Source organism: Sprattus sprattus (assembly GCF_963457725.1).
Source record: "Sprattus sprattus genome assembly, chromosome: 18".
Taxonomy (NCBI): domain Eukaryota; kingdom Metazoa; phylum Chordata; class Actinopteri; order Clupeiformes; family Clupeidae; genus Sprattus; species Sprattus sprattus.
Window position 1 is genome coordinate 16,298,638 of NC_137916.1, and position 22,757 is coordinate 16,321,394.

Consider the following 22,757-nt stretch of genomic DNA (forward strand, 5'->3'; position numbering starts at 1 on the left):
GGTGTCGAAAACTCGGAACAGTAAGAGCCCAAGACACTAACCCAGTAATAGTGCCAGTGAAAAAGTCTGTTGAAGATGGATGTGCACCTACTGATATGAGGGGTGAATCAAAAGAGACTACAGAGAGAGAGGGATCCAAACTGAGGATAATTGACAGTTTGCTTTACAGATTTGCTCAAAGGCCATCCAACTCTGTGATACGGAAGCTTTTCCTGCCCAGTGCGTATATCCTGATAGAGCTCAGATCTCTCCATAATGACTGCAGCCATATGGGTGTTGAGAGGACAACATGCCTCGTTAAAGATAGATTCTACTGGCCTTCGATAGGAACTGAGAAACCTATATGTGAAGTACAGTGGCAGATGTGTTGCACGAAAGACCCCACACAAAGAGGTTCTTTGTTAAATCAGATCACAAGCAAGGGGCTACTTTGTCTTGTATGCATAGACTTCCTCTCATTTGAGCCAGACTCCAAGGGATTTGCCAACATACTCATGGTGACAGACCATCTCATCCGTTATGTTCAGGCATTCGCCACACATTACCAGAAGGCTGCAAATGTTTGCAAAGGTCTGCACTGTGGACTGCCTGGCTGAATTTACTTCGATTAGGGGTGTGATTTTGAGTTCAAGTTGATCCATGACCTCATGAGGAGGGTCAGGAGGTCCAGCAGCCCGAGAGATTTCATAGGATCCTTCTGTTGGGCACATTGGATCCAAAGCAGAAGCAGAGGTCGAGCAATCAGATCAATTGCACCAGGAATGATAACACTGGGTTTCCTGGATAATATCTTCTATGCTGTAAATTAGACACAAGCTGAAATTAAGTCTCTCTTGAAATGAACAGTCCCCCGTGTTGTACTTGGGGTCTCCACTGCCACAATAGTCAGAACAGTTGCCTTCATAATCAATGCCATAGATATTTAACATGGCAACTTGAAAATACTTTAAAACTGATGGCTGATAGGCAGAGAACCCCTTCGTCCGAAAGGTCTAACATTGAAGGATCTGCTGTCCAACTTCACACACTTTAGAATTGCGTTGTGTTGTTGAATTTTTTATGACATTCCATAAACTGCTCAATTTAACTCATTTCTAGACATAGTGAAGATGAGATTTTTCTGGTGATTTCAAAGATGTGTGTCTCAAACATACTGTCAGGATTAGGTGGTGGCTTCTAAAAACGAATAAAAAGTGAAATCTGCATTGTTGTGGCGAGAATGAAGGACATTGTGCCAATATTTCTGTGCATTCTATGTTGTTATTTTGTGGGAATATTGGATTGTTATTGGATAACATTTGGCCCAGAATACTCAATATATGATCTGAGAATCGAGACACATTGAATGCAACATTTCATTATCTATCATCAACATAAGCATCATCATACTTTTACACCAACATTAAATCATTCATTATGAGAAGGGAATATATTTTTATTAGTAGGATATTAGTTGGATACTAGTAAATAAAAACCTTGTGCAAAAATATGGTGAACGGAGCATTGCTTACATTGGCTGTCATCTTGTCTGTGTGTTTTACCGAGTTCTGTGTCGAAATATATGTTTCAGTTTTAGCCTTGCAAGACAGTTTTTTATGTGTTGCACTGATGTGAGGGTGTGGTGTGTGCTTGCTTGGTTTAGTAAGTGTACACTGTGCATGTGGGTTTTTACAGTGTACCTCTATCTCTTATGGCCTTTTCCCTACAGCAGTATGCTTCTACAGGGGACGCAGTTGTAGTTGAGGAATTGATATCTGGAACTCCCCCCTACATCATAGGCCTAGTTAACATTCTATAGCCTTTCATTTTGCTGCGCAACCCAGCACAGAAGGGGGCCTTCTGACTTCCTTCTGCTGAATCAAAAGAGTTTGTGTGTGTGTGTGTGTGTAACTTTTGTGAAAAGAGGCAGTGACACATCTTTCCGGTTCCTTCTCTGTTTACTTCAGTTTAGTTCTAATATTCGGAAGAAGCGATCTTGGCCTGTTTTTGTTTGTGAAAAAGTACTGCATTCAAATTAAAGTATAATTTTCCCTGTTAGGGTGCTGTACATACCTTTTACAGTTTTATGTAAAGTTAACCACAGTCACAGCGTGAATTAAAGTACAGTATAGTAAGGGAAATGCATTGTTGCAATGGATTGTGAATGCAGTGAATTCATTATTAATATTCTCAAACCTGTTGATGCGCCATGTTGATTAGTTTTTTTTTTCTCTTTTTACTGTTTTAAATCTGTTTTAATGCAACATTTTTTTTTTGTCAGTATTATTGTTTAGATTTTCTTTATACCTGAAATAGTCCTGAAAAATCCCTTTCCTAAAATCATAACATTTTGCAATAGAAAGGTCTTTGGCTTTGGACTGTCTAGAAAGCACCATTCAAATGTCTGTGAGTGACACAGCACCAGAACTGAGTCTCTATAGGTTATTAAGTAACTTAAGTAACTGTTTATCTAGTCTTTCTCTAGTGTCTGTGATGAACCTGTATGAAAAGCTTGCCTTTTATTTACATCCCCCCCCCTTGTTTCATCTCCAGTGCTGGATTGGTGGTGTGCGGGCTGGGTCCAATAATGTTCAAGGAAACCTCATCAAATCCAGCTGTAACTTTGTTGCTTTCAACCCAGAGCATGGCGGTAAGGTCTCTTAAACACTTAGTATGGAGAAGAAAAAGCTTAATTATTGTGATGTATGGACATGTAGACCAAAGGCCATGTGTAAAGTACAGGTAGAAGGCACTGCTGGGGTCACTGCCCACAGACAATAGCCATAGCAGACAAAATCCTGATTGTGAATATATGCTCCAGTAATTTTTTTCACAATCCTTTACCCTTGCAAGTCACCACTTGACCTAATCTGGGTTCTGGTATATCTCAAGCTAAATGTGTAGTGGATCAGGGCCTTGGTATTTTCAAGGACTAAATAGAGGAATTGTGTTAGTGTATGATTTTTTCAAGATTCCATGTTTTAGGCCCTTCCAGTGAACACAAAATGAAGGGGTGCCAGTCTTTCTTTTCATTTCTATAGTTAACCATAGCTCTCTATTCAACCATCATAACCAGCTGCATCAGGTAGTGAAGTGCAACACATGGCTGAAATTCCTCGGATTTTATGCCGTCTCTTTTACAAAGTATAGGCTGCAGGGCTGTGCTGGATCAGCCCTAACATGTTTTAGCAGATTCCTCTGATTATCCATACTTGCGGCCCACTTGACATTCCTACTAATATCTGAATAAATATTTTTTGTCAATAATAAGGAAGACCCATGAAAGCATTTGCTATGTGAGAATTGTATCTATTTGTGTGTCAGGGTGGTGTATTGCTTAATGTACCTCATGCATATGTGTGGATTCTGTCCAGGTGGTGGGATGGTGGGCCTGGCGTCTCACGAGGCTGCTGCTGATGGGAAGTGGCCGGTGACTTATATGTCCTGCCATGCTGGTGAGACATGACTTATTGATGTCCCTTTCTAATGTTCCATTGAATCCTTTTGAGATAAAACAAAATCGGTTTCCATTCTTTTTGTGTGTTTTTGCCTGGACACTGTTTGTTTTTCTTCTAGCTCCTAAAATACTTACCAGATAATGTTGGTTCACTCTGTTTCTCCCTGCTCTATGTTTTCCTTCATGTCAGACCAAGTGACAGATCTGGACTTCTCATCATTTGACAATGAGCTCCTGGCAACATGTTCTGCAGATGAAACAGTGAGGCTCTCTATCTCGCACACACACACACACACACGCACCAGAAGTTCCGCTAGAGAAAAATGTTGCCGGTCAAAATGACCGTCAGAGTTTTCATTTGCCGGACATTTAAATGATAAGCCGGCCAAATATCTATTTCTGCTTCTAAATTAGCCTATTGAAGAAAACTGACGGCATGCATAGCTTAAATAATAACATAATCAGGTAGTTTAGAATGCAACATGTTTTTTGCCAAAGTTTACAATGGGGAAAAAAAAAAAAACATTAATGTCTAATGCGCTTCAATAAGTGGCCTTTAATCGCAACCTGCTGTGGCGTTAAATTGAGCGCTGCAACATGGTCATTGCACTGCCTATGTTCAATGAGAGTAGAGATTTTGAAATGATTCGACCCTCTTGTGAATCCGTTGCATCGTCCTGCCTTTTCGCAGTGCTAACAAAACATTTTAATATGACTATCAATTACCTCGCACCGGAACTTATCACCCCATAACAACATAAACGCCCGACATTTCGGCTTTTTTCTCTGGTGAAGCTGTTCGAAAATCTAAGGCTTCAGGTATTCAGTGTTTGCAAAGTTCACTTTCTACATGAAGTAGTTGTGTTTGACATGAAGTAATGTTTGATCCTTCTCACTCATCAGTTCGCTCCTTGTTTGAAACTGACGGTTTGCGCTTTATTTAAAATGCAGCATATGCGTGTTGTTTAATAACTTTGTAACCGCAGATTAGCCTGTTCCTTTAAAACATAATAAGGGCAGTGCACGTTTGCTTTATAGGCCTAAATATTAGGATTGTTGTCAAATTAAGATTGTGTTTGCGAGACAGGATTCATAAGAAATTCCAATCAGACAATTTGACCGGTGAGCTCTAATATTTTCGGACATTTCATTTTTTTTTCGGACAAAGACCGGCAATTACCGGACAACGGAAACGCTGACACGCACACACACACTGGAGAGATACACACAGGAAAAAGAGAGAATTTGAATCCTTGAGTTGGAAACTTCAGAACCTGATATGTACCCTAACAAATTCACTTCAGAATACGGTTTGATGCACACATACGCATGTACTGTACAGAGTGCAAACAGTCAAGCAGACATTGTTATATTTTAGCACTACCCTTAATCCGAGAAATGTTACACACGCACACACACACACACACACACACACACACAGAGTCACACCAATCTGAATTTAAACTCATTCTTCTTCTCTATTCCAGGTAAAGCTGTGGCGTGTCTGTGGCTTGGAAGAGCAGGTTGCGGAGCCTGAAGTGACTCTGAGCCCAGGTGACGGACGACTAGAGCTGGTGGTCTTCCACCCCTCTGCTGGAGGTCTACTGGCAGTAAGCTCCAGTCGAGCTGTGCAGATATGGGATATTACCCGAGATTCAGCCTTGGCAGGTACATACAACGCACCTGAATGACACTCACGCACTCACGCACTCACGCACTCACGCACTCACGCACTCACGCACTCACGCACCAACTCACACTCACACTCACACTCACACTCACACTCACACTCACACTCACACTCACACTCACACTCACACTCACACACACACACACACACACACACACACACACACACACACACACACACACACACACACAGATGCACATACGGGAGCATCCATTTAAGCAGAATCTCAGATTTCATCCTTGTGTTCTATGAGCTATGAAGAAAAAGTGCAGTTTAAACGTTAAGGTAGACCATCGCCTGACTTAACTCTTTGTACCAAAAAAACGAGTCTTGTACATGATTTTTTCGGTAAGTCCCTGACGACCCATATTATTTTTCCACCTTTTTTCCTTTTTTTTAAGGTTAGCTTATATACGTTTTTTTTTTTTAAACTAGCTAGTTCATCTTGCATTTGTTGGGGGATTCAACATAGAAAGACACAAATAGTCTACTGGATTTTTTGCGTGTTTGTGAACGTGTGCCGCTACTGTGTCATTGGCTACCGTGTTTAATCGGCTACCGTGCCTTAATACTATCCTGTTATTTTTGATAATATTGAATTGCCTTATTGAATACAGTACACAGGCTTTATCAACCAAATATTGTTTGCGGAGATACGTATTTGAAAAATGGCTCTAGAAAATCTTGATGTTTGCCAGAAGTATAACCAACTGGCTAAAGGGAAGGAAGGGGTCAAGTCAAGTTCGCTTGTCGTACTTTAGGCGTACTTACTGCATTACTAGTGATGAAATTAACTTTTATCTGTATGTTACAATTGCTAATGAGGTGGATCCAATTGTGGTTGTTTTTAGAAAAGGTGTTGGTGATATTTCACCTCACAGCGATAGCATACCTGCTTATCTCACTTGTTTAATTGTGAAATATGAGGCTTGTAAAGTGGGTCAACCCGGTTCATGCAGAACTGCAGATTCTTCTCAAAAAGCTACAATCAACTCAGCAACACAGCTGAAATAGTTTGTTGAAATTGAAATTGTTTGTTTGCCTGTTTTATTTAGGATCATAGCATCACTTTTGTAGTGTCTTTGGGGGGTTAGTTTAATTTTAACCCATTCCGGACAGGGCTTGCAAAATTACAAGCATAACAATCAAGTTTTCCTGTCGGGCTACACCCTGTGTAACACGCCCAACATATAGGCAAACCTTTAAACACACACAGGAATCTTGAATTACTCTCAGGTAGGTACCAATAGGAAAGGTGCAGTTAGACAGCGTGCCACCAAACACAAACCAGAGTCCTCTGCCACACTAGTATTCCACGCCAAATAGTGCATAGTAATTGTAAAGGTCTTTTATTATTATTATAGATTTATTTATCTTTCTACTATTTATCTTTTTATTTGGGCTAGTCTAATTCATTTTGGGCAAACAAAATCTAAAGGATGCCTGCCCACAGATATAGGCAGATGCGCAAGTGTAAAGCATCCCCACAAACATGTATGCCATGTATGTAAGTGGGTGTGTGTGCATATGTGTGTTTTAATTTGCATTGTTTTTTGTTTTTTATTAAATCACAATCAAGCTAATATGTGTAAATCCGTTGCATCTAGTCATGGAACACTAATGTCTAGCACATGAATATGTCATTGTCTTTTGAGTGTCAGTTTGTCTTCTTTGTTTTGCTGTGTTTTTTTGTGACTGTATGTCCATTGTTGCATCTGTGTGTGTGTGTGTGTGTGCGCACTTTGTTTGTGTTTGTATGTTTGTGTGTGTGTGTGTGTGTTTCAATGTGTTTGAGACAGTGTGATCAGCAGAACCTCAGATTGCGGTGGGGTGTGTGAGCACGAGCGGTCCTGAGGTAAATTAGACTAGTGTCACATGACCCTGTGTCCACATGATGCTTCCACAGGCTGCTCGGCTCCGCTCCATCACCCACCCATGCCCATTGGCTCTCACCAGGCCACTTCTTACCTTTTTAAATGGCTTTTAATTACTCTCAAAACCCGCTCACATAAAAATCACATGATGTCAGTACACAGAACAGTATCCCCAAGCAAAAAAAAACATCCTTGCATGGGAACATTTCTGCTTCATGTGCACGAATGTGGTCCTGTGAGCACAGGGCTGTTACGAGTGTAAGCTTTCCTTCCTACCCCATCCTACACACACTCAACTGCTCAACGCTCGCTCATCAAGTTGAATTTTGAGACTTTGGAGACGAGAACAGTGGCTGATGTCTCTTATAGTTGACTGGGAAATAAAAACAAATCGTATTGTAGTTGACCTGGAGACCATCATGTGGTAGACCAACTGCTGCACCCCACATATCTTCAAGGATTCATGGCTGGTAAGCATGTATTTATTTATTTCAATGTTGAATTTTAGCCCTATTAAATTGAACATTTGCAAGTGTTTATGTTTTAACATTATTGTAAGTCGCTTTGAAAAAAAAAGCGTCTGCTAAATGACTAAATATTATGCTTTCATACATACAGTGCGTCTCAAAATTGTTCAAATGTTGATATAACAATGCGTTTATAAGTTCATAAACACCTCACACAAAGTTAATTTAGGCAACAACCTAGCCTTAATGTACTGTAGGCTTTATCATATTTGTGGGATCTATACATTCCTTGAATAATTTTAGCTTAATTTATTAATTTTAATCTTTACGTTTTTTAAAGCTTTTGCTTCAATGTTTTTTGTTTTAGATGTTGGTTCCCTGCCTTTGTCTCTGCATATTGGGACACAGATGCAGAGATGACTGGGTGGTGCTTGGACACCAGATTTGTGACTTATGTAGGCTATTATTTCGCAATGAGCAACTATATATATTATGTATCTAATTGCGTTAGATGTGTCCTTGCTGTAGATAAAGCAGGATTCTTGCAATATTTTGCAATAGTAACTTGCTGTGGTTTAAAAATAGGTTGAGATACCAGTGAAAGATGTTTAGCTATGATTTCAACATATTTTTTCTATATTAAATGAGGGTGCAAGAGTGATGACTCAATGCCAGAGTTCAAGTGTTGATCCAGTGAAAGACTGTTGTTTTATCATAGTCTCAACGGTTGTTTCAAAGTCCTCATTGCAAGCAGGTTAGAGGTGCATTACCGCTTTCAACTGGACTGTCTGGCCTGGAGTGTGGAACAAGAGATTACGTGTGACCAGACAGCCAATCAAAGGTCATAGTCAGTATTCAAAGTGACCAATCAAAGGAATAGAGACATCAGCCACTGTCCCCACTTCCAAAGTCTCAAAATTCAACTTGATGAGCGAGCGAATGTCCAGTAATTGATGCTCGTGGGACCAGGCATTTGTGCGTGCCGATTCTTGTCCATTCGCAGATACTGTTCTGTACGCTCATATCATGTGTTTTTTTTATGCGCTCTGGTTTTGAGAGATATTAAACGCCATACCGTTTTGTGTGTATGTGTGTGCGTGTGTGCATGTATGTTGTCTGTCCTGTCAGTAAGTTCTGGTGTATATCCCTCCCGGCGTATATCCCTCCCGGCGTATATCCCTGTATTGTGTAGCTGCAGGAGGCTGAACTCACACACACACATTCTGTGTTGCTTCCCATGCCAGTGCACAGTGACGTGTGTGTGTGTGTGTGTGTGTATACAGTATGTCATCACATTTCTGTCCTCACTTCACTGTTACCTGCTCGTCACAAATGCCTTTGCATTCATCCCTTCTCAGCCCTGTGTGTAAATGACCTTTAGTACCTTGTGTTGTCTACACTGATGTGATTGTATATATATGTGTGTTTCTTTAGTACCTGGTGTTGTCCGCACTAATGTAAGTGTGTATATATATATGTTTTTAGTTTTGGAGCAGCATCCTGATCACCTGCAAAGTTTCTCCTGGAAACAAGATGGCTCTTTACTGGCAACTTCTTGTAAAGTAAGTTTCAGACATTCACCCTAATATACAGTGTGTCAGATTTGTGTACAAAGTCATGTGTTCATCTCCTGGAGACGTGTGATAAGTGCACTGAGGTGGTCTTCAATGAATACTTCTAAAAAAAAATGACACGGAATAACCTTAAAGTGGACTGGTGCATTTTTCCATGGGCAGGTGTCAGTTCATAGGCCATCAGTTAATGTCCTGACTTTTAGAGACTTTTAGAGTAGGCCTGGGCTATGCTTTTTGTAAAAGGGTGTTATTTGTAAGTTGGTGTTTAATGTTTTCATATTAACTGGCTTGAATGTGATATGGCTCCTTTGTAGGAGGTGAACCGCAATTTCTTTTTTCACCAGCAGATGTCACCATAGTAATTGTAAGTGCCCTGTGCACAAGTGAAATTGTGTCACCAGCCACTATGGGTCTACTCTCTAGCTTTCAGCCCGGTCTTGTAACCAGAGGAACTTAGTTAAACAAACTTGTGTTTGTATCAGACATGGACACACACACACACACACACACACACACACACACACACACACACACACACACACACACACACACACACACAACAGTGTCCTGCTGATACAGAGGCTAATTAAAGAGGCAGATTAATGCACCGATAGAAATGACTGATGAAGGTTTCTAAGGTCTGACTGAAGGTCACAGACTGAATTCTCTCCTGTCATACCCGGTGACACAACTGGATGAACTATTAAGCAACACACTAATGATGGCCTTACCAAGTGCCTAATGAGTGTCGGGAGGTGTGTAGTGGAGGGACACACATCAGGGTTCTTCACAGCTGGTCTCACCTTTGACCTGTGGTCAGCCTTAGTGTGGTTCGCTGTACGGTCAATGTGGTGCGCTGCCCTTTAATCTGTTGGAGTAATGGTGCTCCTTAAAACACGTCCTGTCCCACCTGGTCTTTTGAGGCTCCACACTTGGCCTCCTGAATGGGTGATTTAGCATCCCACTATAGAGAGCCTGACCTGGGTGTGATGTTGGGGTGAAAGCCAATTCATGAAGGCGTAATAACATAACTAGGGTTCTCCTCTTTATATATGTGTGTGTGTGTGTGTGTGTGTGTGTGTGTGTGTGTGTGTGTGTGTGTGTGTGAGTGTGAGTGTGAGAGAGGGATAGAGATAGGGATAGAGAGATTGGGAAATGAGAACACACACACGCACACACAAAGCCTTTGGCCATTTTCTCTGAAGATGAAGTCAGTTGACCTTACTGGTAGAAAGCAAAACCCCCTCATTAAATCATGGTAAGACCATGACATTACATTAACATTGTATTTACATGTAGTTACTCAACGTTTATGTATTTAGTAATATTAATTATATATCACTGTGAATCTTATAAATCTATGATGCCAATATTGACACCACTCTGTCCATATATATTCCGTCTGTTTCTTCTGTTCCATCTGTTTCTTCTAAAGCTGTCTAAACTGTGCTGCTAGTCCTTATTACAGAGTCAGTGCTGTCAATGCGTTTTATAAAGTTAAAACACAAGTCATCGTGTCTGTAAAGGATTAAAAGTGCCTATGAGGGAAATACACTTTTAGCATGCTTTAAACATTTATGATGCTTTTATGATCACTATTACATTATGATGTTTTGACATGGATTTAGGACAGGAAAGTGATCATGAGAGGATAAAACGGAAACAAATAATGGTGTCTGTGTGTGTATATACAACTCATCTGGCATCACGCAACCATGGCACAGCTTGTCAAATCTTCTGGGCCTTTGCAGACCCGTGAACCAATAGCTGTCATCCCCCTGGAAACTGAAAGAACTTGGGTCTGTGATCACACAGACTGATTTGTGAGTGTGTGTGTGAGAGGTCCTCATTAAGGACAGGCTGAAAATGACTTCAGTCCTTTAATTGAACAGCTGTGTCTTCACACACTTGTCCTAATATTTAGGCACATTCCTGGACTGTTGCTTTGGTGTGTGTGTGTTTGTGTGTGTCTTAATGGAAATACACGCACTTGGTATTGGCCTAATTACTGAATTTGTAGTTGATGGGCGTAGGAGCGATGAGCTGAGCTACTTGCCCTGTCTTAAGAGGGGCTTATGGAATCTACAGAACCCAGTGGGTGGGCCATAGCATGCCTCTCATCCCCCTGCCTGGAACAGCCCATGTTTGCTATTCTAACCTATAAACAGCCAATGAAATGGATGGCCAAGACTTGACATGAGATAGGCTTTGATTATAGCATAGAGGATAAGATGGCACTCATAATTTAAGCACATGATAATGAGCTATTATGGGTATTTTATTAAATGTAATGTACGTTTTGTTGTTGCTTGTTTCATTAGTGTTTCCATGTGTGCATCAGTACTGATATGCTAGTCCAGCTGATTTAACAGTAGTTGCTAGGTGGGAGGAATTACACAAGACTTCCATGGGCTAGAGGTAATAACTGTTTGTGTGCATCAGGGTGAGCACATTGACAAGAGTTCAAGAAGTGGTCTCTAATTGAACAGCTGCTCAGTGTGTGCCCTAGGCTTATTTGTTTTGTTAAGACTGCTTTTAGAACTTCAGGATGTATATGACCAATTGGTTTGTGTTTATCTGGGTATGTGCTAATTTGTGGTTGTCAGTCAATCTAGTTCAGTGAAAGTAGCAGAGGAGTGAGGAGTTGTTCTGTGCTGTGGCCTGTCTGGAGTTGAAGTCGGTAGTTGGCCGACGCTGGGAAAGACAGTGTTTGCCCTGCAAACCCATAAACAGACAAGCAGTCAGCTTGCAGTGACATGGCGTGGTGGTTGTGGAAATGCCAGTGTAACACTCTTAAAGCACCACTGACATTTAAAGACATGGTTGTGTGTGTGTGTGTGTGTGTGTGTGTGTGTGTGTGTGTGTGGTGACGACGGGGGTGGGGGGTAGCATGAAAATGTTGTTCAATATGAGAGTGGTGCTGATGTATGAGAGTATGGTGAGCAGAAATCATGACAAGTGCAAAACTTTTTATGGAGGTGTGGTGTTCCCATGTTGGAATGATAGGCTGACACAGTATGCATTGTAATCAGTTTCAGAGACCAGAGACCCCTAGGCTCTTGTCTTTGTGGAATTGAATGGAATTGATCAGATATGTGTATTCCATTTCAAGGCACTGATGAAATGTATTTTGTCTGAGTTTTTTGGATGGACACATATGGTGGTACCCTTCACATCCTGAGGGGACTGTGGGTGTCTGGTTGCGATTAGATGCATGATATGTTGATGACAGTGGCCCAGGGAAGCACCGCTTGCAACTTGCCCACAGCAGCCTCACATTTCCACACAATCAATGCCTGCGCCTCCCCTGAGCTTACCCCATGAGGAGTTCAGCAAGGGGCCGTTTGTTCCGCCCCGCTCCCCCAACCGAGAGTTCCTCTGTTGATGGCTCCCATATGAGTATTCTGTGATATCCCGTCATGGTGATGCAGTAGTAGCATTGAGTCCTGGCAGAAAGAGGGGGGATCGCCACGGGTTTCCACTCTACTGCGGATGTACTCCACATTCACACGAGCCCCATACATTTTTTATATGGAAAAAGGCAGGTCATCTTGGGGCATGGCAGCCCCATATAAACTTGCTGCATTCCAAACGTCCCTTTAGCAGACACGCCGATTGAGCGTACACAAAAGGGTAGTCCACAAAATCTGAATGGACAAGTGTAGGTCGAGAGGCATTGATCTCTGAGGGTCTTTTCCACTCTCAAAAACTCAAGCACTTCTCTTTCACGCTGTACCTACATTTTGGAAAAGCTTTGATTTGACTTGAGTCTACAAAGCAACACTCTCTTAACAACTATTTTGTGACCTATATTTCTGCTTACCGTGTTTGTTTCTGCTTTTTTTCTTGCCTAGGATAAAAAGCTGCGCATCTTTGACCCCAGAGCTCAGTTGACCACTGTGCAGGTACAGTAAATCTCTTTGTCTCACACACACACACACACACACACACACACACACACACACACACACACACACACACACACTTAACACATAAAGACAGACTCTCACTTAAAAACATATTAATTAATTGATTCAAGTCAAGTTCAGTCTGTTTGCCATGGGTACCATGACAACCATGGGAAAGGGCTTGGGCTTGTGACCTCAAGGCTAAAGGCCTCAATATGCTTCTGCATTCTTCTCCGACCTTCTCCGCCGTCGGGAGTTGTCCCATTTCCCATGAGGCTTTGCTCCGACCATTCTACATTAAGAAACACATTAAATCGCTGGCCAATTTATATTTGTGGTCATGTAAGTTATGTAACGTCTGAATAAAAAGAAATAGATCAAGATAGATCAAGATAGGAGGCTAAACAAAAATCAGTAGGCTTGATTAATGATAGTGAGTTCGCCCCACCGTGAGTGAGATATAGAGAGACAACAAGTGTTATATAAAGTGGTTGGAATCGGCTAGGTTCAGCTGTTGGAGAACTTGGCGATTATTTTATTTTATGAGAGACATTGACTCGGTGGGTGATGATGTCGTTGGGAAACAATGTCGTTAGTGGTCCAATCACAGCCAAGGCGGTATCCGACTCTCTCCGACTCTTTTAAGAAAATTTAGAAAAAAGCGTTCCTCTCCGACCAGCTCTCCGAGGGCTCAGATGGGCGTCAACACCTGGGTGAAGGTGTTAACAAGGCGTGCCAAGGCGTGCCAAAGTGTCCCTCTACGACCGAATCGGAGAGGATCGGAGAAGTAAAAAAAGGCCTTAACGCTGTATAACAACAGTTGTGTGTGTGAGTGCGTGTTTGTGTGTGTGTGAATGTCTGTCTTTCTGATCTGAACCCCATCCAAACACAGGCCCACAGACAGTGTCATCAGTGTCAATCACAAACTATCAGGGAAACAGATATTGAGCTCTCAAGAGATTGCATCTTGGGACGGTTTCTCAAATGAACTTCGGACAATGTCCGGAGAATTACCCTTTCACACATGTAGCATATAACAGGAAACAGGAAATTGTCCATGTTAAACGTATTCTCACCTACTGAAAATACTTAGATTGGTTTACTGTATGGTGACACAGGAAAAAGAAAAAAAAACGCTTTGTCGCTGGAAACTTAGACACTCATGGCTTGTGGTTACTTGGTTACAGAACTAAACAAGTTGGCTAGGTATTCGTTCTGGGAAAAACTAGTTCTAGTTTGTAAGCTATCTACAATGACTGACAAAGCGTAACTGCAATTGCAGTTATGAATGTTTTCTTGCTAACCTAATATTAAGCAATAGCTTGCTAGCTACCTTGCAAGAGAACTTGAACAACTATGTTTCTTTTGAAATGTGAGATGGCTAGTTAGTTACCGCTAGGTTGCTAGGTGGTTGTGCTATGTATTGAAGTTTAAGCAAAAAAAAAAAACTGTGACTGCCCAGTATCATTTGTAACACTTGTTTCAGTTATGTTTGAGTGAAGGCAGCGCAAAGACCCGGGGTCTCATCACCACGCTCACTCGCGTTCTGTTCTCCTGACAACGACCTACAGTACTCTTATTCACACATGGGCTCAATGGGACATTACACAGACTTTGTACCAGGTCCACCTGATTCTGACATTTCCGTACTCACATACAGCTCCTCCAGATCATGTCTAGGTAAATGTAGGGTTGCAGTGCATGTATGAAAACAGCTTCTGTGATCCAATCCATTCTGCATTAGATTAAGTGTTATTAAGTGTGTGAGCAGCAGGGGTATTGATGTTTAATCAGTCCCAGCTCATGTCATTATTAGAGCCCTTTGTTCTGGAACAGTCCCTTTATTTTATGGTGGAATAACGAGTAGCAGTGACAACTATCTCTAACCCTGTCTACACTTGCTCACCTGTGTGTGTGTGTGTGTGTGTGTGTGTGTGTGTGTGTGTGTGTGTGTGTGTGTGTGTGTGTGTGTGTGTGTGTGTGTGTGTGTGTGTGTGTGTGTGTGAGTGAGTGAGAGTACAGTCTGCTTGCAATGCAGCGGTTTCAGCTCAGTGAGACACAGTTCCATGTTGGCTTTCAGATAATTTACATTGTCATTAACATGCCATTAGCTTTTCACAGACGATGATCTTTTCCTCCTCATTCTTCTCATTCACGTAAACAAACACTCATACTCAATCAGACACATACACTCATACAAACTGTGTACAGCCTCACCACACACCACATGAAAATACTTGACGAACCCCATAATTGTTTCTCATCGAGGGTGTGAAGCGTTGGTGTACACATATCCATGCCACAACATTTAAACACACACTCCCTGTCCTCATCACAGGCACTTACTCATGCCACGCTGTGACTGTGTGTTCATGTGCGTCTGTGTTCGTTCACTGTCACACACACACACACACACACACACATTCTCTCACTTTTTTCCAATGCACTATTATTTGTGTGTGTTTTGGCTTACCAATAATGTATTTCTTCTCAGAAGGCTCTGACCGGTTTATCTTCAGTTCCACATTCCCATGCTGACACAAACATAACCTCAAATCTGAAAAATGAGATGCGCTTTAAAAGTAAAGCATAATAATTTGTCTTTCATGGAATAATGGCAAGTAAATATTAGCCGCATGCAATTATCAAAGCTAACAGAGAATGTGTTGTCAGTGACCATGCTATCCTGACAGATCCTGGTAACTTTTTCAGGCTGCGGACTCAATTGAATAAGTGTGCTGATTTCTGAGCTCTTGCAGGCAGGTGCTCTGATGTGTGTCTGTCAGTGTGTGTGTGGCACACGGGTATGTATAGATGTATATATAGACGTAATTGCAGCCTGTGGGGTATTTACGGGAAAGAGAGCCCTGGGTAATTTTGCAGTTGGACAGAAGGAGGAGAACAGACTCAATCTGTAATCAGAGTGAATGCAAGTGTGTGTTTCAGTGCATGTGTGTATTTAGGTGGCTGGCACACGCCCACTGTGCTGTGTGTGTGAGTGTGTGTGAGTTTGTGTGTGTGTGTGTGTGTGTGTGTGGTGTGTGTGTGTGTGTGTGTGTGTGAAGAGATAGTGAGTTGGATGAAAGGTGTTCTGATTGGGACTTTTAATAAAATTATTTATTGTGATTTCAGTTCACTAGGCTTATTTTCTCTGCGTTATCGGATCTGGGCAGTGGGTGTGTACCTGAAATGAAATATGTCATTCTAGCTATGAATGGTCGATACGTTCACATACACACACACACACGCGCACACACGCACGCACACACGCACGAAGATGCGCACACACGCACGCCCGGAACTTTACTTTATACACACACACAAAAACATTCCCTCTCTCTCTATCTCTCTCTCTCTCACTCTCACATTCTCCTACTCACTTACTCACACACACACACACGCACGCACACACACACACACACCAACTCATCAGCATGGTAATGCCCTTCTATTTTTTTCCTTGCCCTGCGTCAAGCATTACATCTAAAATTGAGATTATTAGTTGAGTGTGTGTGAGGTGTGAGGCTGGTTGTGGTGCACGTGTGTGCACGCAAGATGCTGTTCATTTCTCTCTCTCTCTCTCTCTCTCTCTTTCTCTCTCTGTATTTGTGTGTGTTTTAAATTACAGAGCTGAAAATACTGCTCATAGTTTTGGTGTGCTGCTGGTCTGCGGTGGCTGGCAACAGGAGGAGACAGGAAGGGGCCCAAATCATGATCTCCTGCTGCTGCCTCATTCCCATCCCAACCACACACACACACACACACACACACACACACACACACACACACACACACACACACACACACACACACACACACACACACTCTCTTTCTCTTTTTCTCTCTCTCACTCAAACACACACCCATGCACATATGTATGTATCTGTACGTGTGTGTGTGTGTGTGTGTGTGTGTGTGTGTGTTTGTATGTATACATACAGTTTTTAGCACAGAAGCACAGGGCAACTTCAGGAGTCATTATTTGTGTGCTGCTGCATTTATGTATGGCTTCCACCAGACCCTAAACATATTGTGTTTTATCTATGAATACGATTGTATCTCAAGGTATGCATTACAATTGACACTGCAGTATAAGGTTTATAAGCAATAGTGCATTGTTTTTGAAGGTTGTAATGGAGTCTCATTGTCTGTATGAGAGAGAGAGCAATGATTGAGAGATGAACTGGAAGATCATGTGGAAGAAGTAAACAAAAAAACATTTGTAGAATTTTGCAAAGGTGAGAAAGAACAAGAGAGAAAGAAAGAGAGAGAGAGAGAGAGAGAGAGAGAGAGAGAGAGAGAGAGAGAGAGAGAGAGAGAGAGAGAGAGAGAGAGAGAGAGAGAGAGAGAGAGAGAGAGAGAGAGAGAGAGAGAGAGAGAGAGAGAGAGAGAGAGAGAGAGAGAGAGAGAGAGAGAGAGAGAGAGAGAGAGAGAGAGAGAGATTGTTAAGGCAGCAGCCAGACCAGAGAAAAGAATTCAGGAATTCAAAAATTCAGACCAAGTGGTGTAGACTGAGAGGAATTCTGGGTAATATTGGCAGGAACCTAAGCTGCTTACTGTGGGCCTATCTGATTGAAAATGTCATATTATTATTCTCTTCACACACACACACACACACACACACACACACACACACACACACACACACACCACCACTACCAAAAATGTTTTTTTTTTTTTTTTTTTTAAATCTAAATCTGAGTTTTGAGTTTTCTTGATTTTGGAAGAACAATTGGTCACAGCCAGAAAAATGAAGTTGTTATAAAGAACTGATTATGGGTGTAATTGTATCAGTCCCCGAGAGTTCTGCGCTATGAGGGCAATCTCAATGAGGCAGAGGAGAGCTTTTATCCATAGCTCTTGGCTTTTTAATCCAGAGGGTTTTACAAAGTGCCAACCAAGCCCCTTGCCAAAGGCTTCTTCTCAAAGCTCACTTTCAACAACCTTTTAGAAGTCAACTCCCATGCTCTCTCTGGAATGAGGCATGTTTACATCCAGGGAATGCGTAACACTCACAGTAGCATATTTCAGAATCAACACTGTGAAATACTTACTATGTAGCCTGACACACACTATAGCGAACTGCCATATCTTCATAGTGTCAGGCTTTCTTTCAGTGTTTTATTACATGCCGAAGCAGCCGTATTGGCTTGCTTGGCGGTCATTTTTAATCACCCTCCAGCAGGCTGCCAGGCAGTCTTTGATCCAACCTCACACCGTGAGGGAGGGGATCCCGACTGCCTCAACAATCCATCACTTCCGCCTTGCCGTTGTTTGAAAGCTAGCGGGTTTTCCAAATTGGAATGCGTGTGACCAAGAGTCATCTCTCTCTGGGGCACAGTAAACATGTCGTCACTGGAATGCCCCTCGTCTTCAGTGCGATGCCGATGCTCGCAGATTCGAGAAGTTTATGGTCTTCCCCTCTAGTGCAGTGTCATTGCTAGTGTTGTCAGTTGCAATTAACCAGCCAGTGGTCAGGAATACCTCCTAGACTATTGTTGGAGTAATGCATTAAGCAATAAAGATGTTGAATTGATTATTTGATTTCATTCACGAATATGAACCAGTAACCAGATAAAGCACTTGCTCAAAACTGCTGCCAGATTCAAGTAGTGACTTAAGTGCTGAAAAATTAGACTGTAATTAATGTGCACAATTAGCTTTTATCCCCATCAACCTAGTCAGAACGACACCTATCAGAAGTATTAAAATCGTGTTGGTTGTTCTGTCTCCCCTACTTGACCTAGCTACCATTGCACATTTTTATTATACAAATATTAAGCAGAGACTCGATTTTGCGTGCTGTCCAGCTCTAAAGACGTTCCATTTTTTAAATGATCAGTTAAGGTTATTTGGTAGCCTGTAGGTTATTTGATGCTGACTAGATAACTACTTCTGGCGCTGAACCTCTCTTAATTGGCTTTGCTAACCACGCCTTTCACCTTGACACGCCTCAGGCCCCAGTTAGCCCTACTTGGCCCAAGGGTAATTGTTGGGCTGCAAGCCCCAAGGAAGCCCAGAGAAGGCACCATCAAACCACAGACGTGCCAATGGGGATGCAACTGGCCTCGGCATGCACTAGCTCCCCAGCGGTAATGGAAACGCGGCTATTGATGGACTTCGCTTATGATTCTCAATATCTTACAGCACCATATAATTGCCTCTGCAATTCTTTTTTTGCTTAGGTTTTTTGGTCACACTTTTATTTGGATGGTCCCCTATTGATCTAATAGATGCTCAGATTAGAAACAGAACTATTTGTTGACACTCTGTTAAGTACAATTTATGGTTAAGGCTAGGTTTAAGGTTTGGGTTTGGTTAAGGTGATGTTCAGCGAACAAATAAAAAGACTGAACCTAAATTTCAACAAACCATCTATAAAGTCTCTCTAGGCGGACAATCCAAATGAAGTGTTACCGGCGTTTTATAGGAACTATAAGCAGAACCTCTGTGAACTAACCTCACTAACTCGCTTGAGCTTGCTGTGGACTTTTAACACTAGTACTGGGTTAGCCATGGAAAGCAATAGTGGATGATGAAACAAATGAACTTTGAAATGGTCTTTCTCTTTGTACTTTCATCTGTCTGAAAGAAGTTTTCTTTCCCCCCTGTACCTTATGTGTGTATGTGTGCCTGTGTGTCTGTGTAGGTCTTTATAGGCCTCCCCCCTCTGGCAAGGTTGATATTGAGGATTATATATGGAAAGAATTTTCCAGAATGAAGTAACGGGGATTTTAGCTTCCTCAAAAAAAGTGCAGTGGTGAAAGGCATCATCTGCTAATACCATTCACTCTGAGGTTCACTCTAAAATATGCTTTCGTTTTAACTAGATCTTATTTAACTGACACATGCACACAAAAATCAAACCTTAAATCTTTGACCACCTGTGTGAATGGTAGAAGCAAGAAATGGGGCAGAGAATTGGTTGTGTGTTTGTGTTGTGTGTGTGTGTCTAAAGGGTCACTAAATATGTTTTTGACTGAAGGATGAGCATGGGTGCCAGCTGGCACTAGTAGAGTGCTTTCAGCGTGTGTGTGTGTGTGTGTGTGTGTGTGTGTGTGTGTGTGAGTGTGTGATTTTTTTGGAACTGAGGCCTCATTAGCACACTAGTTGCCTAGAGAGCATTTTCTCTCAATCTAATTATAAAAATGCACACATGTGTTTGACACCTGGATCCAAGTACTCTAGCTGAACGCAGAGCAGCAGTCCGCCATGCACCTTTGAAGCACTCATGAGCTCCAAACCTAGTGCTGATTTGCTTGCGTTCGCCATCATGGTCATCTGCTTTTGGTTTTCCTGTGTTATTTCTTGTTCTTGTGATATTTCTTCTATTTGATGTCATATTGGCTAGATGGCTTTCAAAAAGAAACCAGACAAAATACTTCACAAGAGGTTGAACAAGGTTACTACAAATGACCACACAACTCTGGAGAATGAAGAAGTTCTGACATTACTGTAATGTTTGTGAAGACATATAAGAGATTTTAGCATAACAACTGTAGTAGTACCCCACGACAGCTAGCAGCGAGTGCTAGTTAGCTAGCTGCTACAAGAACCTACTTAGTCAACTACTCATTTCAAGTGTAATATCACACAAAAACAACAGACCAGATTGAAAGACTTAATGTATACAAGACCGACAAACCAACACATTTTGATGGATGAAAGCTTTCTTTATTAGTTTTAATGTGTTTGTTATTAGGTCTGTTGTCCTTTTGAACCCTGCTATCTCAGACTCTCCTCGTATTACTATTACCTCATATATTTTAGCTTTCCTTACTGACTTTTCAATTTTGTCTTGCATTTCTGCTATCGAGGTATTTATTTAATCCATGGTCCACTACTGGATCGATTTTCCATGTATGTTTTCATCATCTTGGTTGATGGCTAAAAAAAAATGGCGGCGGAAATTTCTGTTTCTGGTGGGTTAACTCCGCCCACCTCTGTAACGTAGTTGGTGCCCGATCTGGCCCCAGCTCCTCCAGGGAGCCGGGCCGGTGGCCGATTTTCAGCTCCGGCACCAGCCCGCCCCCGGTGGAAACACAAGAACTGGTGCCAGATTGGGCACCGGCCCGGCTCCGGCACCGGGCCGGCCCCGGTGGAAACGAGGTATATGTGTCATGCAAATGTATGCTCTGCTAAACCTATAGGAGTCCACATTTAGAAACAAACATACACACACATCATTAGTCTTCTCATTTTCCCAGGGGTGTCAACATGCTCTTAATCTTAAGTACATATGTCTATGTTCATGTCCATTCAAACTTCAACAGGCAGGAATCTACACACACACGCATACATGCACGCACGAACACATGCACACACACTCACTCTCTCTCTCTCTCTCTCTATCGCTCTCTCACACGCACACACACTTGTTTTTCCCAGGGGTGTCTGTTTGCGTCAGTGTAAATCAGAGACGTGTAAACAGATACAGACAGCAGTGAGGATCTGAGAGGCACAGCTCATTTGACTGGCTAGCTTTACTTACGGACAGGTCTCAGAGCCCTGTGATAGGACGCCTTTAGAGTGCATTGCGCTAATCAATCCCTCCTTTTAGACTGGGCCTCGCTCTGAATCTTACCCAGAAAGTTAGCTACAATGTCAGCAATTGGGCTGAGCATCAGAATGGAGTGGCTACAACACTCTGGTAGTCCACATAGTAGAGCAGGTGCTAGACCGTAAGTGTTGAATTTTCAGTAATCCTTTCCTGTGCGGCATTCTCTTTAGACAAATAAGTCTCGTAAGTAATTGAGTAAAAAAGCAGACAAACAAGCAGAGAGAATAGTGTGGAAGCTTTGTGTGAAAAGATTAACTCATTAGCAGTAGATTTAGAGCTTAATGTCTAGAGCAAGTATTGCCTACCTTTGCAAAACTATGGCCTATATACCAAACTGTGTCCACAGTGAGATGTAACAGCTTGCAAACAGCAGAAGAAACAATTGGGTTTACATAAGATGATGTAGAGATGATGTGTGCTAAAATCTGGCAAAGTCGGCAATAGCTTTAAAAAAAGTATGGTCTGTAACATGTTGGAAACACCAAAGGACAGGGATTAAGCTGCTGCTAGTTAGACTAACACTACAATAAGGACTAAAATGGGATGTAAGGCTTCACTTTGAAACAAATTATGATCATTAAATGATAGTTGAAGAACCTTAGGGCAAATTAAATAAAAACAATCAAATTATAAAAGGGTTAACGAGAGGAAAAGCAAGAACGGCAAACAGGCCAGCTGCACCTAAACAAATTCTTCTGAATAGCATATTCACTGGCAGTTCTTTCACAGTAATGAATGCTCTGCTATTGTAAGGCCATGACTGAGCCTTGCAAGCAAGCTCAATTAAACCAAGATATTTTTGAATGGAGACTGAATATAGTAGCTTACTCTTTATTATTTACAGAAAAAGGGAAGGATAGATCAGTGTTATGTTTTCCCTTGGAAACACTGTAATGATGTTGTGCAAATCACAGACTGTTGACCTAGCCTGACATAAAGGTAGAGCCTAGTAGCCTATGCAGATAGTGGATACCCCATTGGAAGAGTGGCTTAAAGCAGGGAGCTGAGACTGAGCATCACACAGAAGCCAGACAGTCAACTTCAGGGCACTGTTCTTATTGGCCCATTGGAGTAGTGCACAATCAGGCCAAAGCCTGTAAAGGAAATGAACCATACGATGAGTTTGACGGGTTTTTGTGTGTTTGTTCACTGAGCTCATGGCAATAGAATTTCTATTCTGAGGTTCTGTTTCAATTACGATTGTCCGTAGTCATGTTTAACATGGCAGGTTACCTGACATTTTCGTGG

The 22,757-nt window shown here is 41.9% G+C and overlaps 1 protein-coding gene across 1 annotated transcript in view; it reads left to right on the forward strand.

Moving 5' to 3' along the window:
* Nucleotides 1-22,757, forward strand: part of coro7 (coronin 7) — an 86,671-nt gene that overhangs the window by 2,299 nt on the left and 61,615 nt on the right. Inside the window, exons 2-7 of the mRNA XM_080855856.1 lie at nucleotides 2,533-2,629; nucleotides 3,354-3,434; nucleotides 3,627-3,697; nucleotides 4,924-5,104; nucleotides 8,953-9,029; nucleotides 12,896-12,946. Of these exons, the coding sequence (XP_080711982.1) occupies nucleotides 2,533-2,629; nucleotides 3,354-3,434; nucleotides 3,627-3,697; nucleotides 4,924-5,104; nucleotides 8,953-9,029; nucleotides 12,896-12,946 (558 nt within the window). The remainder of the gene's footprint in view (nucleotides 1-2,532; nucleotides 2,630-3,353; nucleotides 3,435-3,626; nucleotides 3,698-4,923; nucleotides 5,105-8,952; nucleotides 9,030-12,895; nucleotides 12,947-22,757) is intronic.